Below are 17410 nucleotides of genomic sequence, written 5' to 3'. Positions count from 1 at the left end.
AGGAAACCAGAGGACCTGGAGGAAACCCATGCCAACACAGGGAGAACGTGCAAACTCCACATAGAAAGACAGCACCCGAGGTCAGGATCGAACCCAGGTCTCTGGCGCTGTGAGGCAGCAGTTCTACCAGTTGCACCACTGTGCCATGAGATGAGGAAAAACTTTTTCAGTCAGAGAGTTGTGAATCTGTGGAATTCTCTGCCTCAGAAGGCAGTGGAGGCCAATTCTCTGAATGCATTCAAGAGAGAGCTAGATAGAGCTCTTAAGGATAGCAGAGTCAGGTGGTATGGGGAGAAGGTAGGAACGGGGTACTGATTGAGAATGATCAGCCATGATCACATTGAATGGCGGTGCTGGCTCGAAGGGCCGAATGGCCTCCTCCTGCACCTATTGTCTATTGTCTATTGAGGTAGCTTTCATGACATTTGGATAATCCCCCGCTCATGTAAGGATCGCTCAGCTTACAATAAGCTTAGGAAGGAACTGCAGATGCTGGTTTAAACTGAAAATAGACACATAAAGCTGGAGTAACTCAGCGGGACAGGCTGCATCTCTGGAGAGAAGGAATGGGTGATGTTTCGGGTCAAGACTCTTCTTCAGTTTCAGGGGTTATGGGGAGAAGGCAGGAGAATGGGGTCAGGAGGGAGAGATAGATCAGCCATGATTGAATGGCGGAGTAGACTTGATGGGCCGAATGGCCTAATTCTGCTCCTGTCACTTCTGAATTTATGAACAGCTTTTCATTTTGTTGATCACATTTAGTTGCCTGCTTGAATTTGCAAAATGGATGTATCCCAGTTTTTAAACAATGTCAAATTACTATTACTGGAGCCGAGACCTTTCTGATCTACTTGAAGAATACTCTCTCAGTTTGTTAAAAAGTGTTACTTTTTTAAAAATCAGCATTTTCTTGAATCTCAACCTTGTTTTTGTTTTCATTTTAGCTTTATCCTGATCAGTTTATTATATTTATTTTTAAATTGCTGTTTGGTTCTTTGTTTTATAACCATGGACGGGTGTTCTACATACGTCTTATTTATTTATGGTTTTGTTGTGATTTCAGTTGATTTTATAGGTGGATTTGATTCTTTCTCCGTCTACCATGTGCCTCAGAAACCCTCTCATGTACTATTAAAGCCAATTTATCTGTAAGTAATTCCTCATGTCATCATAATGGCTTTTTGTACTGCGATATGCAATCTTTAACCTGTATTTTCCATTGTGGCAACCTTGTCTGTATAGGTTGCCGGGACATATATAGCAGAGGGTACAGTTACAAGACTGACACTTTACAGAATACACTAGCGATCAAGCTCCTGCCACACTAGAGTGCTCACCATTTGGCAGGATAAATTGGAAAGTTTGCGTTACCCCAATTTTCAATTTCGCAATTTGTAACAGTGAGTGAGGGTCTCATGCATTACGAGTTGTAAAATTACCTTCTCATCCCTCCTCCAATCCTTAACTCTCCTTACCACGTTCACCTCCATGGTGGCGCAGCGGTAGAGTTGTAGCCCCGCAGCGCCGGAGACACGGGTTCAATCCTGACCGTGGGTCCTGTCTGCACGGAGTTTGTACGTTCTCCCCGCGGCCTGCGTGGGTTTTCTCTGGGCGCCTCTGCCGCTGTAAGGCAGCAACTCTACCGCTGTGCCACCATGCTGCCTCTGTTCACCCTGATCAAGACAGCCGAACTCAACCGACCAAGACACAAATACTTCATTGCACACAAACTAAAATCGCTGATAAAAGTAGGCCAAAGTTTAATGAATGTGAGAACCAATTAAAACATCTTCTGAGAGAAAAAAAAATCTCTTTCTTTCCCCACAGGTCTACGTAAGTGAAGAGTCTTTTCTACAACAAACCTTTCAGCTATTGAAGGCCACTGCAACAACAGCATGAGACATCGATAACAGCTGCTCATCTGATTCTCCCCATCACATTCCAAAACAATTAACTTTTTGAAATGGATTCAATTTCTAATACAAAAGCATTTTCTTTTAAATTGCCATAATTCCCCTTGTCTAGAATTAAGAAGCCGCACGCATGTGAGAGGTGAGATATTGGAACTCAAGCAAGGAGCGAAATGGAGAATTGGTTAGCGCGGAGTCATGGCAGAACGTGAAGGAAAGAAGTCCAGTTTAGTCATTTTGCAAAATCTGAAAATTAAGAACTTGGACCCTGAAAGAAAAACACGTTTTATTCTTCAATTTGCTAAATGGCAAGTCAACAGAAGAGCTATGAATTGCTTGAGAACAGAGGAGAAATAAGATGCCAAACTGTCAGGCAAACGATGTCTCTATGTTTTAGCAGATTGTTTGTTCAAAGTTTGTTCCAACATTTTTTTCAAACGAGCTTCTTCAGATCTCATTGCTTTTTTAAAACTGTGAATTGTATTGATTTGTGATGTGCCAAGGTCCTTATTCTAATCTCACCGCAGCTGGTTTTCAGGTCTTGCTTTATAAGGAGAAAATTGTTCCATCATTATGTCATTTTCTTCAGAGCTTTGACTGAATCCTCTCCAGTTTTCATGATCGTTCAGAAGAATTAATGGCTGATAGACCTCAGATCCACTATCTTTAGTCATGAACTGTTTGCTCTGAAATCCGGAAACCAAAAGAATTTGCTCCATTCAGCATTGTTCTCAACATCAGGATATCTCAAATTTCATACAGGTGGCACAGTGGGTAGAGCTGCTGCCTCACAGCGCCAGAGACCCACGTTCGATCCCACCCACTGTGTGGAGTTTGAAGAAGGGTCTCGACCTGTAATGTCACCTCTTCCTTTTCTCCGGAGATGCTGCCTGACCCGCTGAGTTACTCCACCATTTTGTATCTAACTTGAGTTCAAAGAATAGTCTGGTGGGAGGGTGATTTACGCAGCTGACACAGCGGTAGAGTTGCTGCCTTACAGCGCCAGAGACCCGGGTTCGATCCTGACCATGGGTGCTGCTGTATGGAGTTTGTACGTTCTTCCCGTGACCGCGTGGGTTTCCCCGAGTGCTCGGTTTCCTCCTGCACTCCAAAGAAGTACAGGTTTGTAATTTATTTGGCTACTGTAAATTGTAAATTGTCCCTAGTGTGTGTAGGGTAGTGTTAGTGTATGGGGATCGCTGGTCGGCACGGGCCTGTTTCTGAAGTAAACTCAAATAAAGAAGCAGATCTCGATGTCCAAACATGATTAAAGTGTCTGAACCTGCTTTCTTCCCCCCTCTCCCCCCCTCCTAGGGGAAGATTCCAGACCCAAAACGTCACCTATCCATGTTCTCCAGAGATGTTGCTTGACCCACTGAGTTACTCTGTGTCCTTTTGTTTCGGTTTTGAGCTACTTTTGGAAAACACTGCCCTCAGCTGTTCAAAAGCAGATTTGCACAGGGTGGTTTCAGAATCCTGTCCTTCTTGATTCAAATAATCTTTTGTGCTTCCTCGTCACTAAATCATCAGTGTTTATCAGCTTATGGCCATCAGTTGATACCCATCGGTCAGTACAGTTGGGGTTATTAATAGCAACAGGTCAGTATTGGTGCTATTAACTCTATACCTGTAGGTATGCTTTCAACGATGAATCAAAGATCACAGCAAAAATCACTGCAATTCTGAACAGAAGACTACAGTAAGATAGACACAAAATGCTGGAGTAACTCAGGCTGCATCTTTGGAGAGATATTAACCCCTCTTCAAAGCTGTCTGAAGAAGGGTCTCGACCCGAAAAACGTCACCCATTCCTTCTCTCCAGAGATGCTGCCTGTCCCGCTGAGTTACTCCAGCAATGTGTGTCTACCTGCCTCTATTAAATGGCAGTCTTCCACCGTTTACTTTATTTTAATAAAGTGTTGATTAATAAATAAAAGATCCTCCGTAGAAATAAACCTTTTAATGGAACTGTGGGACGTGAATAAATAGTCTGTGTGAACGTGCAGGATGAGGCAAATAGTTTTACAATGTCTCTTCGATGAAATGTGATGAGCAGTGTATTATTTCCGTTTAGTGGGCATTCACCATTTTTTAATGTTTACTTGCCGTTGTACAGCGTTTGTAATTTTCTTCATATCTATATTAAACTTTGAAGTTGTTTTATATTCAAAGATTTCATCTATATTTTAAAAGTGGCGGATTTTTATTGATTTAAAGTGCAGTCTTTACGTGATTTCATTCTGGATTTTTGCCATTTGATTCTATCACAAAATGGCTGTCATCTGCCTCTTTACTTGTGGGTTAAATTATATAGTTATTAATCCTTAATTACACAATGCTTCCGGATTCCAGGAACAAAAGACATCTGCAGGAAAACGCTAGCCAAGAGCCAACTTTATTCTTGTCTGATTTCCTGACTTCCAGTGCAAGCAACTAATAATAATAATAATAATAATAATACGTTTTACTGCCCAAGACCTGTGTCTTTTTAGTTTTTAGTTTAGAGATACAGCGCGGAAACAGGCCCTTCGGCCAACCGAGCCGGCACTGACCAGCAATCCTCGCACATTAACACACACACGCTGGGGCAATTTACTCTAACACCAAGCCAATTTACTGACACACCCGTACGGCTTTGTAGTGTGGGAGGAAACCGAAGATCTCGGAGAAAACCCACGCAGGTGCAAAGGAGCAAAGAGGTCCTTCTACAGTTGTACCGGGCCCTGGTGAGACCGCACCTGGAGTACTGTGTGCAGTTTTGGTCTCCAAATTTGAGGAAGGATATTCTTGCTATTGAGGGCGTGCAGCGTAGGTTCACTAGGTTAATTCCCGGAATGGCGGGACTGTCGTATGTTGAAAGGCTGGAGCAATTAGGCTTGTATACACTGGAATTTAAAAGGATGAGGGGGGATCTTATTGAAACATATAAGATAATTAGGGGATTGGACACATTAGAGGCAGGAAACATGTTCCCAATGTTGGGGGAGTCCAGAACAAGGGGCCACAGTTTAAGAATAAGGGGTAGGCCATTTAGAACGGAGATGAGGAAGAACTTTTTCAGTCAGAGAGTGGTGAAGGTGTGGAATTCTCTGCCTCAGAAGGCAGTGGAGGCCAGTTCGTTGGATGCTTTCAAGAGAGAGCTGGATAGAGCTCTTAAGGATAGTGGAGTGAGGGGGTATGGGGAGAAGGCAGGAACGGGGTACTGATTGAGAGTGATCAGCCATGATCGCATTGAATGGCGGTGCTGGCTCGAAGGGCTGAATGGCCTACTCCTGCACCTATTGTCAAACAAATCAAACAAATCAAACAGGTCACGGGGAGAACGTACAAACTCCGTACAGACAGCCCCCGTAGTCGGGATTGAACCTGGGTCTCTGGCGCTGCAAGCGCTGTACGGCAGCAACTCTACCGCTGCGCCACCGTGCGGCGTAGAATTTTTGCCCGTTCTCACACAATGAAAAATAACCCCTTGGTCCTGTTCTTGTCCTCTGTTTGATACGTATCTCAATGGTTCAATGGTGCTTTTGTTGACACATGTGTGAAGTGTAAACGCACGGTGAAATTCTTGTCTAATAAACAGTCCGGTAGCCTATTGCCATACCCGAGCACATCCCCGCTTCACAAGTGTACAGGAATAGTCCACTGATCCCGCATGCAAGAGGTATAAGAAAATAACTGCAGATCCTGGTACAAATCGATGGTATTTATTCACAAAATGCTGGAGTAACTCAGCAGGTCAGGCAGCATCTCGACCCGAAACGTCACCCATTCCTTCTCTCCTGAGATGCTGCCTGACCTGCTGAGTTACTCCAGCATTTTGTGAATAAATACCTCCGCATGCAAGAGGCGTCATGTTTTGGCGCCATTTTCAAAGTCAACACCTGGCTCAACAATCCTAACAATTAGCTGACATATGTTTGGAATAGTGTGAATAAAAATAAGATTAAGATGCATGCAAGACAGGGCAATGGTCTTTCAAGGTTAGGCTTTACTATAAAGAACAAATTACTGCTTTTCAAAATTTATCAAGTCAACATTTTAACAATGCAAAAAGATGTACAGGAAAATGAAGGGGCTGATAAACTGACTGGCAATTTGATCCTCAGACTGATGCTGACCAACATTGAATGCTGCAGTGTATATCTTGAAACATTTTATTGCCAACTATCCATCTTTGGAAGGGTCCCGTCCTAAAGGGAGGTGAATCTGTGGAATTCATTGCCACAGAAGGCTGTGGAGGCCAAGTCAATGGAAAATTTTAAGGCAAAGACAGATAGATTCAAGTCAAGTCAAGTTTATTTATCACATACACATACAAGATGTGCAATGAAATGAAAGTGACAACGCCTGCGGATTGTGCAAAAAAATTACAATTACAGCATAAAAATTAAAATTAATACAGAAAAAAAAGTTTAGTCCCTGGAGATATAATAGTTAACTGTCCTGATGGCCTGTGGGAAGAAACTCCGTCCCACCCTCTCCGTTTTCACAGCGTGACAGCGGAGGCGTTTGCCTGACCGTAGCAGCTGGAACAGTCCGTTACTGGGGTGGTAGGGGTCCCCCATAATTTTGCTTGCTCTGGATCTGCACCTCCTGATGTACAGGTCCTGCAGGGGGGCGAGTGTAGTTCCCATGGTGCGTTCTGCCGAACGCACTACTCTCTGCAGGGCCTTCCTGTCCTGGGCAGAGCAGTTGATTAGTATGGGTGTCAGGGGTTATGGGGAGAAGGCAGGAGAATGGGGTTAGGAGAGAGAGATAGATCAGCCATGATTGAATGGCGGAGTAGACTTGATGGGCAGAAAGGCCTAATTCTGCTCCTATCACTTATGAACTTATGAAAACATCACCTGTCCATTTCGAACACGGATGCTACAGAGATTGGTTGTCTCCCCCAGATAACTGAAGGACAGCATTGCATGGTTTGTGTTTGATAAATCTGGACATTTCTGCTCCACTCCAGGTGAAGATGGAGGCAAGGCGTTGGATTTCCGTTCCCACTGGGGTATCATGTCATATTTGCTGATCAAAACCATTCATAAAAATAAACTGAACCTAGGGGGCACAGTGGTGCAGCAATAGAGTTGCTGCCTTACAGCTGCGTAATCCCAAGTCAAGATGGTCCATGTATTTCAGTGGAACCTAGGGATAGAAGTCTTCTCATGCCCTTCGCCCACTGTTTTTATTTCTTCGTTATCACCTCTTCCAGATCAAATCAAATTGGTTTTATTGTCATTCAAAAATAGATTTGAATGAAATTGTCGTTACCATGCAGTCATAAACAATAAAGAGCACAAGACACACAATTACATAAGTTTAACACAGACAACAATCACAGTGATTCCTCCAGGCACACCCTCATGGCGATGGAAGGCAAAGAAAAGTCTTATCTCCTCTGTTCTTCTTCCACAGCCAACAATGGACTGTTACTTTTAATTCCATCATCTAAATCATTAACATATATTGTAAATAGTTGCGGCCCCAGTACCGAGCCTTGCGGCACTCCACTCACCACTTCCTGCCGGTCTTACAGGGGCCTGTTTATTCCTACTCTTTGTTTCCTGTCTGCCAACCAATTCTCTATCCATGTCAATACCCTACCCCCAATACCATGTGCTCTAATTTTGCCCACTAATCTCCTGTGTGGGAGCTTATCAAAGGCTTTCTGAAAGTCCAGATACACAACATCCACTGGCTCTCCTTCATTCATTTTACTTGTCACGTCCTCAGAGCCGAAACGTCACCTATTCCTTTACTCCAGAGAGGCTGCCTGACGCGCTGAATTACTCCAGCATTTTGTGTCTATCTTCCATAGTTTCTGTTTGGCCGTTTAAAAAAAAATCTCATAACTTTGCTCGATAGAATAGGTAACCAATTTAGAATTATTCAGGTAAAGATTATCATGCTTCTGAGATGTACTGTAGTTAGTTCCACCAGTCCATTTGAAGCATAAGCTATTCACTGTAACTAGAGATTCTGATGTCAAATAAAAGTCAATCACTACTTGGCATAAGGTCAATAGACAATAGACAATAGGTGCAGGAGTAGGCCATTCGGCCCTTCGTGCCAGCACCACCATTCAATGTGATCATGGCTGATCATTCTCAATCAGTACCCCGTTCCTGCCTTCTCCCCATATCCGCTATCCTTAAGAGCTCTATCTTCTGAGGCAGTGAATTCCACAGAATTACAACTCTCTGACTGAAAAAGTTTTTCCTCACCTCCGTTCGAAATGGCCTACCCCTTATTCTTAAAATGTGGCCCCTGGTTCTGGACGCCCCCAACATTGGGAACATGTTTCCTGCCTCTAACGTGTCCAACCCCTTAATAATCTTATATGTTTCGATAAGATCCCCTCTCATCCTTCTAAATTCCAGTGTATACAAGCCTAGAGTGATAGGAGCAGTATTAGGCCATTTGGCCCATCAAATCGACTCCACCATTCAATCATGGCTGATCTATCTCTCCCTCCTAACCCCTTTCTCCTGCCTTCCCATAACCTCAGACACCCATACGAATTAAGAATCTATCTATCTCTGCCTTAAAAATATCCATTGACGGATATACGATTATTAAGGGGTTGGACACGTTAGAGGCAGGAAACATGTTCCCAATGTTGGGGGAGTCCAGAACCAGGGGCCACAGTTTAAGAATAAGGGGTAGGCCATTTAGAACAGAGATGAGGAAAAACCTTTTTACTCAGAGTTGTAAATCTGTGGAATTCACTGCTTCAGAAGGCAGTGGAGGCCAATTGTCTGGATGCTTTCAAGAGAGAGTTAGATAGAGCTCTTAAGGATAGTGGAGTCAGGGGGTATGGGGAGAAGGCGGGAACGGGGTACTGATTGAGAATGATCAGCCATGATCACATTGAATGGTGGTGCTGGCTCGAAGGGCCCAATGGCCTACTGCTGCACCTATTGTCTATTGTCTATTGACGGCCTCCACAGCCTTCTGTGGCAAATAATTCCACAGATTCACCTCCCTTTGCTGAAAAAAAAATCCTCCTCATCTCCTCTCTAAAGGAACATCCTTTAATTCTGAGGCTATGACCTCTAGTCCAAGACTCTCCCACTAGTGGAAACATCCTCTCCACATCCACTCTATCCAAGCCTTTCAATATTCAGTAAGTTTCAATGGAGTCCCCCCTCGTTCTTCTAAACTCCAGCGAGTACAGGCCCAGTGCCGACAAACACTGGAGGAAGTTTGCAGGTTCCGACAGGTTTTGGCTCCTTAACAGCATAAAATTAAACATTTTTTATAACCTTTTCAAATGTTTAGAAGTGACAGACTGAAATGTTTATATTTTGCTCTAAATTAGCATTATTCTTTGGAACTACATTTTTTGCACAGGATATTCCACTATCCAGATTTCTCAGGTTGTATAATTTGATATTTAATTATTGCCAAGAATGTCCATATGGCATTCTTTTCATGATGAAGTTCCATCCAATAATTTGTTGGTGATAAAATTCATTCCACATTTATGTTGTCTTCTAGTCTGCTTGCAGAGCACATTGGCAGTTCATAATAACAAGAGAAGGTTACGAACAACAGTCCTAGAGTCGTACTGCATGGGGACAGGCCCTTCGGCCCAACTCACCCATGCTGACCAAAGTGCTCCATCTAACCTAATCCCATCTGCTCGCGTATCTCTCTAAACCTTTCCTATCCGTGTACCTGTCCAAATGCCGTTTAAATGTTGTCATTGTACTTGCCTCAATAACTTCCTCTGGCAGCTCATTTCATACACTCACCACCCTCGAAATGTTGCCCCTTAGGTTCCTTTTAATTCTTTCCCCTCGACTAAAGTAGTGATAAAGAAAGCAGTAAGACTGGGACTTTGTGAGAGACACAAAATACTGGGAGTAGCTCAGCGGGACAGGCGGCACCTCTGGATAGAAGGAATGGGCGACATTTCGGATCAGAAGAAGGTTCTCGACCAGAGATGTCACCCATTCCTTCTCTCCAGAGATCCTGCCTGTCCCATTGAGTTACTCCAACTTTTCGTGTCTATCTTTGGCGTAAACCAGCAGTTGCAGTTCCTTCCTGCAGTTTGTGAGAGAGGTTGGCCTGGATCACTTTGGATGGGTATCACAGGAATGAGCTCCTGCTGCGAAGGACACTTTGGATGAGGCTAGGTTCCTTGAGAGACTGGAGCAACTTGGCTTGAATACACTGGAATTTAGAAGGATTTTTTTTTTTTTTTTTTAGATTTAGAGATACAACACGGAAACAGGCCCTTCGGCCCATCGAGTCCGCGCCGCCCAGCGATCCCCGCAAATTAACACTATCCTATACACACTAGGGACAACTTTTACCCAGTCAATTAACCTACAACGTCACCCATTCCTTCTCTCCCGAGATGCTGCCTGACCTGCTGAGTTCCTCCAGCATTTTGTGAATAAATCGATTTGTACCAGCATCTGCAGTTATTTTCTTAACCTACATATCTGTACGTCTTTGGAGTGTGGGAGAAAACCGAAGATCTCGGAGAAAACCCACGCAGGTCACGGGGAGAACGTACAAACTCCGTACAGACAGCGCCCGTAGTCGGGTTCGAACCTGAGTCTCCGGCGCTGCATTCGCTGTAAGGCTGTAACTCTACCGCTGCGCCACCGTGCCGTCCTCTCACGATGAGAGGGGATCTTATTGAAACATATAAAATTATTAAGGGATTGGACACGCTGGAGGCAGGAAACATGTTCCCAATGTTGGGGGAGTCCAGAACCAGGGGCCACAGTTTAAGAATAAGGGGTAGGCCATTTAGAACGGAGATGAGGAAAAACCTTTTCACTCAGAGATTTCTAAATCTGTGGAACTCTCTGCCTCAGAAAGCAGTGGAGGCCAATTCTCTGGATGCTTTCAAGAGAGAGTTAGATAGAGCTCTTAATGATAGCGGAGTCAGGGGGTTTGGGGAGAAGGCAGGAACGGGGTACTGATTGTGGATGATCAGCCATGATCACATTGAATGGCGGTGCTGGCTCGAAGGGCCGAATGGCCTACTCCTGCACCTATTGTCTATTGTGTATTGAAACTTCGGATTAACTTCAAAGGGAGAAACCATGGAGGTGCAGAACAAAGGAAAAATGAGTGCTGGCTTGGAGCTGGAATAAGCCAGGCAGCGGGGATTGCTTTGGAATGGATAAGAGCTTGCGTTTGGGCTCAGTGTGTGGGTTAAGCCAAGGCAGTCAGCAAAGCTTTCAAGCTGCCAAGTCAATGAGAGACTTTTGGGACCTAAGTCAAAGCTCTGAAGCCAGGTGGAAATGCACTGTTCAAGAGTAGAGTAAGCAGCCAGAAGTAGATCATCACTTCTGACTATCATCTCAGAAATCACTTTATTCTTCATTTGAGCATTTCCTTCCACATTTTGCAGGCATTTATTATCCCTGCTTTTAATGTTCACGTCAATCCCATTAACAACACGGCGATGTTAAGACATCAGTAACTTGCAGGTCATCTGTGCACCAGTAGTTATTCCTACTGTAAGGAGTTTGTACGTTCTCCCCGTGACCTGCGTGGGTTTTCTCCAAGATCTTCGGTTTCCTCCCACACTCCAAAGACGTGCAGGTATGTAGGTTAATTGGCTGGGTAAATGTAAAAATTGTCCCTAGTGGGTGTAGGATAGTGTTAATGTGCGGGGATCGCTGGGCGGCACGGACTTGGAGGGCCGAAAAGGCCTGTTTCCGGCTGTATATATATGATATGATATGATATGATAACATGCACAGACTCCCATGCCAAGCAACAAAAGCTTTTCACTGCACCTCGGTACACGTGATAATAAACTGAACTCAGTCATGCATTATTTTCCAATGCTGCTTCTTTAAAGGTAGCCAGTTAACCCCATTCTGTGCCATTCCTTCTATCTTTTTGTCTCCCACACCTTTCAAATACTTAGCTAATTCTCTTTTAATTGATATTGTGGCTGCAGCCTGAATGGCCAATTGACACATCGCAGTTTCCACAAGTACTCCCCGGGAGAGGAAATCTTTTAATTTTCCTCAGTATGTTTAAATATAATTATTTTTAAAAAATGATAGAGACCTTCAAATTTATCTGAATACATAAGCATTTTAAAATATCAAGTGCGCAATACTGTTTTAATTTTGGCTGCACGGTGGCGCAGCGGTAGAGTTGCTGCCTCACAGCACCAGAGACCCAGGTTCTATCCTGATTACAGGCGCTGTCTGTACTGAGTTTGTACGTTTTCCCTGTGACCTGCGTGGGTTTTCTCCGGGTGCTCCGGTTTCCTCCCACACTCCAAAAACCTACAGGTTTGTAGGTGAATTGGCTTCTGTAAATTATAAATTGTTCCTAGTGTGTCGGACAGCGCTAGTGTACGTTGGTTGGCATGGACTTGGTGGGCTGAATGGCCTGTTTCCGTGCTGTGTATCTAATGTTTCAATTTGTCACTGGCATTAAGCTAAGTCTGAAGAAGAGTCTCGACCCGAAACGTCACCCATTCCTTCTCTCCAGAGATGCTGCCTGACCCGCTGAGTTACTCCAGTATTTTATGATACCTTCATGTTAACATGCTAATTCTTAGCTCGGTCTTTAACACTGCCTTGTTTTGTTGGCTATTATCTAATCTCGTTTAGGTTTGGAGAATGGGGTTGATAGGGAAAATAGATTAGCCATGATTGAATGGAGGAGTAGACTCAATGGGCCGAATGGCCTAATACTGCTCCAATGTCTTATGATCTTATGGTCTTATTTTTAAGTAGAATTAAACCAAATGTTCCTGATTTAAAAAACTGCTTTCGAAGTATCCCATCATTAGGTTTAAGAGAGAGACAGGCGTGCTCCATCTAGTGGCTAAGTAGAGGATTTAACCTCATCTGGTCTCGATCCGAAACATCACTTGTCCATGTTCTCCAGAGATGCTGCCGAAGCCACTGAGTTACTCCTGCACTTTGTGTCTTTAAAAAAAAAAAGATTTATAACACTGCTTCGAACAGTGGTCATCAGTCTTCAGGGACGATCAAGGAACTCATGTACATGGGAGACGTAAGGAACTACAGATGCTGGTGTACAAAAATAGACACAAAGTGCTGGAGTAACTCAGAGGGTCAGGCAGCATCTATGGAGTATGTGGATAGGTGATATTTTGGGTTCAGACTGATTGTGGTGGGGAGGGGGGTTGAAAGCTGGAATAGAGGTGGGGGCAGGACAAAGCCTGGTGAGCGATAGGTGGATAAAGGTGAAAGGGGGGGGGGGGGGTTGATAGGCAGATGGTTAGACAAAGGCCAGAGCTGAAAAGACAATAAGTGTGAGATAAGAATAGAAGAGGTATAAATTGTGAAGCCAGGGGAAGGAAGGGGATTGGGGGGAGGGAGAGGGAGGGAGAGAGAGGGAGAGAGGGAGAGGGAGGGAGAGAGAGGGAGAGAGGGAGAGAGGGAGAGAGGGAGAGAGGGAGAGAGGGAGAGAGGGGGAGAGGGGAAGGGAGAGGAGAAATGGTTGCAAAGGGGGGTGCAAGGGGGGTGCAAGGGGGGTGGGAAGGGAGAGCAAAGGGGGGTGCAAGGGGGGTGCAAGGGGGGTGGGAAGGGAGAGAGAGGGAGAGAGGGAGAGAGGGAGAGAGGGAGAGAGGGAGAGAGGGAGAGAGGGAGAGAGGGAGAGAGGGAGAGAGGGAGAGAGGGGGAGAGAGGGAGAGGGAGAGGGGAAGGGAAGGGAGAGAAGAGAAATGGGTGCAAACAAGTATACACTGGTGCAGGTTGACTAATATTCTAATAGATTCTGCATTTAGGTTGAATTAATTTATCTTTAAGGAGACGTGAACAAGAAAAATAAATTATGTGAATACTGTATCTGGCATGGCATCATATATTTTCTGCTTTATTTGCTTGATGAATTATGTTAAAATCAAAACACCCTCTTGGGGGGTCTCCAGCAGACCTTTAGACATCTGTTGAGTGAACCAATAAAATGAAGGGCAGTCTGACAACATCATCAAAGGGGTACCCTGGAATATATATTTGCGAACCAGTATGGTTACTTTGCCCAATCTGTTTGTTTTTGGGCTTCATGTTAATTGACTTGGCAACAAGCCAAAAGCACTGCTTGACATTGGCTTTGCGAGAAACCCTATTGTCAATTTTTTTTTTTTTAAAGGGATACAGCATGGAAACAGGTCCTTCACCCACCGAGTCCACGCCGACCATCGATCACCTTCCACACGGGTTCTATTTTGCCCCACTTTCACATCCACTTCCTGCACACTGGGGGGGCAATTTTTGCAGAGGCTAATTAACTTACAAACCCGCACGTCCTTGGGATGTGGGTGGAGACTGGAGCACCCGGAGGAAGCCCACGTGGTCACAGGGAGGGCGTGCAAACTCAGCACAGACTTTAAAGTTACTGGCCGAGTACATTGTTTTTCTCTATGACAAGAGACCGTATTATACAATAGCAACAATTGCTGCATTGAGGATTTGCTACCTTATTTTTAATTTATTGAATCTTCTTGTTATTTATTATGGTATCTACAGAGTACTATGTTCACATTCGGTTTAAACCAGCATCTGCAGTTCCATCCTACACATGTTTACATAGCTATTGTGCTGCTGCAAGTAAGAATTTCATTGTTCATTTAGGGACATATGACAACAAAACACTCTTGACTCTTGACTCTACTTCATCCACGAGGGTGAATTAGACTAGTGCGGATGTGGAGGATCAAAAACCATTTTGTTTGCCACGTCTATTGCACTCAGAATCAGTGGGTTGTTTTTGTGCATTAGGAGCTTAACCAGGGATTGTGCATATGTATAGCAATAGTCTTCCTGATCTGTATTTTGAAGGTAAAATACGAATCCCACCTTGGTACACGTGATAATAAAGGAACCACTGAACCATTGACTATCGCATGATAATTCAGTTTAGACTTTTTGACATTTTAGAATTACAGTGCAGAAACAGGCCCTTCGGCCCATCAAGTCAGTGCCGACCAGCGATCACCCCGTACACTATCCTACACACACTAGGAACAATTTTACAACTTACCAAAGCCAATTAACCTACAAACTTGTACGTCTTTGGAGAGTGGGAGGAAACTGGAGCACCCGGAGAAAACCCACGGGGTCATAAGGAGAATATACAGACAGCACCCGTAGCCAGGATTGAACCCGGGTCTCTGGTGCTGTAAGGCAGCAACTCTACCGCTGCGCCACCGTGCCGCTCCATGGCAGTTGTGACATGATAATTCATGGTTCCCTTCTCCAGAAGTAGAACTTGGAAAGTCATCTGTTGCTGTGTGTGTCTCACCTGGGTGTAGATGCAACAAACGGTGCTGGCTCGAAGGGCCGAATGGCCTGCTCCTGCACCTATTTTCTACGTTTCTATTCTACCAAAAAACAAAATAACTTCCTCCATGTGGAATTCGTGATTCTCCAGGACCTGGTGTAATGCTTTCATACTTGGTTGATACGCAGTCCCAGATTTGATCCGGTAGTGGAAAGGCTACATCTCTCATGACCGTTCGTTATTGGATCAGTGTGGCGCAGTAAGGAATAGTGAAAGACGGAGCGCGTTATTGTTCTGTTCAAAGGAAGGTTCGAGCACCTAGATAAAGCCAAAGGTGTCTTGCAGTGTGCAGCCAGTAATATATCTTGCTAATTGTTGGAACATCTTGTGTGGTTCACAACTCTGCAGTCAGAAAAATATTGGTGATGAGCCCCGGAGAAGATCAGTGGGCCAGATGGTGTCACAGTTAATACTGCTGCAGGAAGCAAGTGAAGTGGCATTCTCTCTTGGATGATTAGACTACTATTATTTGGAAGCCTCAGCACACCTCCCTCCCAAAGAACTGCGTTGTTTTAATTTAGTTTTGTTTAGAGACACAGCGCGGAAACAAAGCCCTTCGGCCCACCGTGTCCGTGCCGACCAACAATCCCCGCTCATTAACACATACTAGGGACAATTTACACTTATACTAAGCCAATTAACCTGCAAACCTGTACGTCTTTTGTTCATTTCGTTTTGTATTCAGAACATTAACCTTTAGAACTGCTGCCAATATTAACACATACTTAGTGTAAGAAAATAACTGCAGATGCTGGTACAAATTGAATGTATTTATTCACAAAATGCTGGAGTAACTCAGCAGGTCAGGCAGCATCTCAGGAGAGAAGGAATGGGTGACGTTTCGGGTCGAGACCCTTCTTCAGACTGACACCTGGTTGTAACAGCAAATGATAATCCAATTTTGTAAACTTCGTATACATCCAGATCTGCCTTTCACTAAACCAAAGTTATTTAGTTGTAGACACAAAAGACATTGCAGATACGGGAATCTTGAGGAAAACACAAACACTGGAGGAAACATGTGAAAACGCACACCTCCAGATTTAGGGACAGTTTCTTCCCAGCTGTTATTAGGCAACAGAACTATCCTATCCACAACGAGAGAGCAGTCCTGAACTTCAATAAACTAAAACTGAAACTGAACCGATCTACATCCTCAGACTACTTTACTGGCTTTATCTAAACGTTATTCCCTTTATCCCCTTTATCCTTATTCCCCTTATCATGTATCTGTACACTGTGGATGGCTCATTGTGGATAGCTCAATTGTAATCATATGTAGTCTTTCCGCTGACTGGTTAGCACACAAAAACTTTCCACTGTACACCGGTACGCATGAAAATAAACTGAACTCAACTTATAAGAGGAATAGATCAGGTAGATGCACAGAGTCTCTTGCCCAGAGTAGGTGAATCGAGGACCAAAGGACATAGGTTTAAGGTGGAGAGGAAAAGATTTAATAGGAATCTGAGGGGTAACATTTTTGCACAAAGGGTGGCGAGTGTATGTAGTAAGCTGCCAGAGGAGTTAGTTGAGGCAGCGACTATTCCAACGTTTAAGAAACAGTTAGACATGTGCATGGATAGGACAGTTTGGAGAGATATGGACCAAACGCAGGCAGGTCGGACTAGTGTAGCTGGGACATGTTGGCCGGTGTGGGTAATAGACAATAGGTGCAGGAGTAGGCCATTCAGCCCTTCGAGCCAGCACCGCCATTCAATGTGATCATGGCTGATCATTCTCAATCAGTACCCTGTTCCTGCCTTCTCCCCATACCCCCTGACTCCGCTATCCTTAAGAGCTCTATCTAACTCTCTATTGAATGCATTCAGAGAATTGGCCTCCACTGCCTTCTGAGGCAGAGAATTCCACTGAGGCAGAGAATTCCTCAAATGGTCTATTCCTCAAATAGAGGAAACAAAAATGCTTTCCACTGCACCCCGGTACACGCAACAATAAATTAACTAACTAACGAAAATACCAATTTTACGATCCATCAATATCTCATCTTGACATTCCAACCATTATATGAAAGATCTAAAAAAACACTGTGGTAAGTTTTGGATCATCTGCAACTTGAGTTGGGCCGAAGTTGGGCCGAAGGGCCTGTTTCCACACTGTATCACTCTGTGACTCTAACTCGAACTCACCGGGTCAGGCAGCATCTGTGGAGCGGATGGACAGACGATGTTCCCAATCCAAAA

At 44.3% G+C, this 17410-nt stretch overlaps 1 protein-coding gene across 2 annotated transcripts in view; it reads left to right on the top strand.

Moving 5' to 3' along the window:
• LOC144604552 (sodium/potassium-transporting ATPase subunit beta-1-interacting protein 3-like) overlaps window positions 1-4046 on the top strand; it is an 81897-nt gene extending 77851 nt beyond the window's left edge. The window contains exons 6-7 of one of the 2 annotated variants that reach the window (XM_078419104.1): window positions 1064-1148; window positions 1828-4046. In XM_078419104.1, the coding sequence (XP_078275230.1) occupies window positions 1064-1148; window positions 1828-1837 (95 nt within the window). In that variant the 3' untranslated portion in view covers window positions 1838-4046. The remainder of the gene's footprint in view (window positions 1-1063; window positions 1149-1827) is intronic. The other variant, XM_078419105.1, reaches the window with a different exon arrangement.
• Window positions 4047-17410: the final 13364 nt, after the last annotated feature.

The sequence above is a fragment of the Rhinoraja longicauda genome, chromosome 22 (genome assembly GCF_053455715.1).
Source record: "Rhinoraja longicauda isolate Sanriku21f chromosome 22, sRhiLon1.1, whole genome shotgun sequence".
Lineage (NCBI taxonomy): Eukaryota > Metazoa > Chordata > Chondrichthyes > Rajiformes > Arhynchobatidae > Rhinoraja > Rhinoraja longicauda.
The sequence above is the reverse complement of the archived record's forward strand: the minus strand, read 5'-3'. Positions and strand labels throughout refer to the sequence as shown.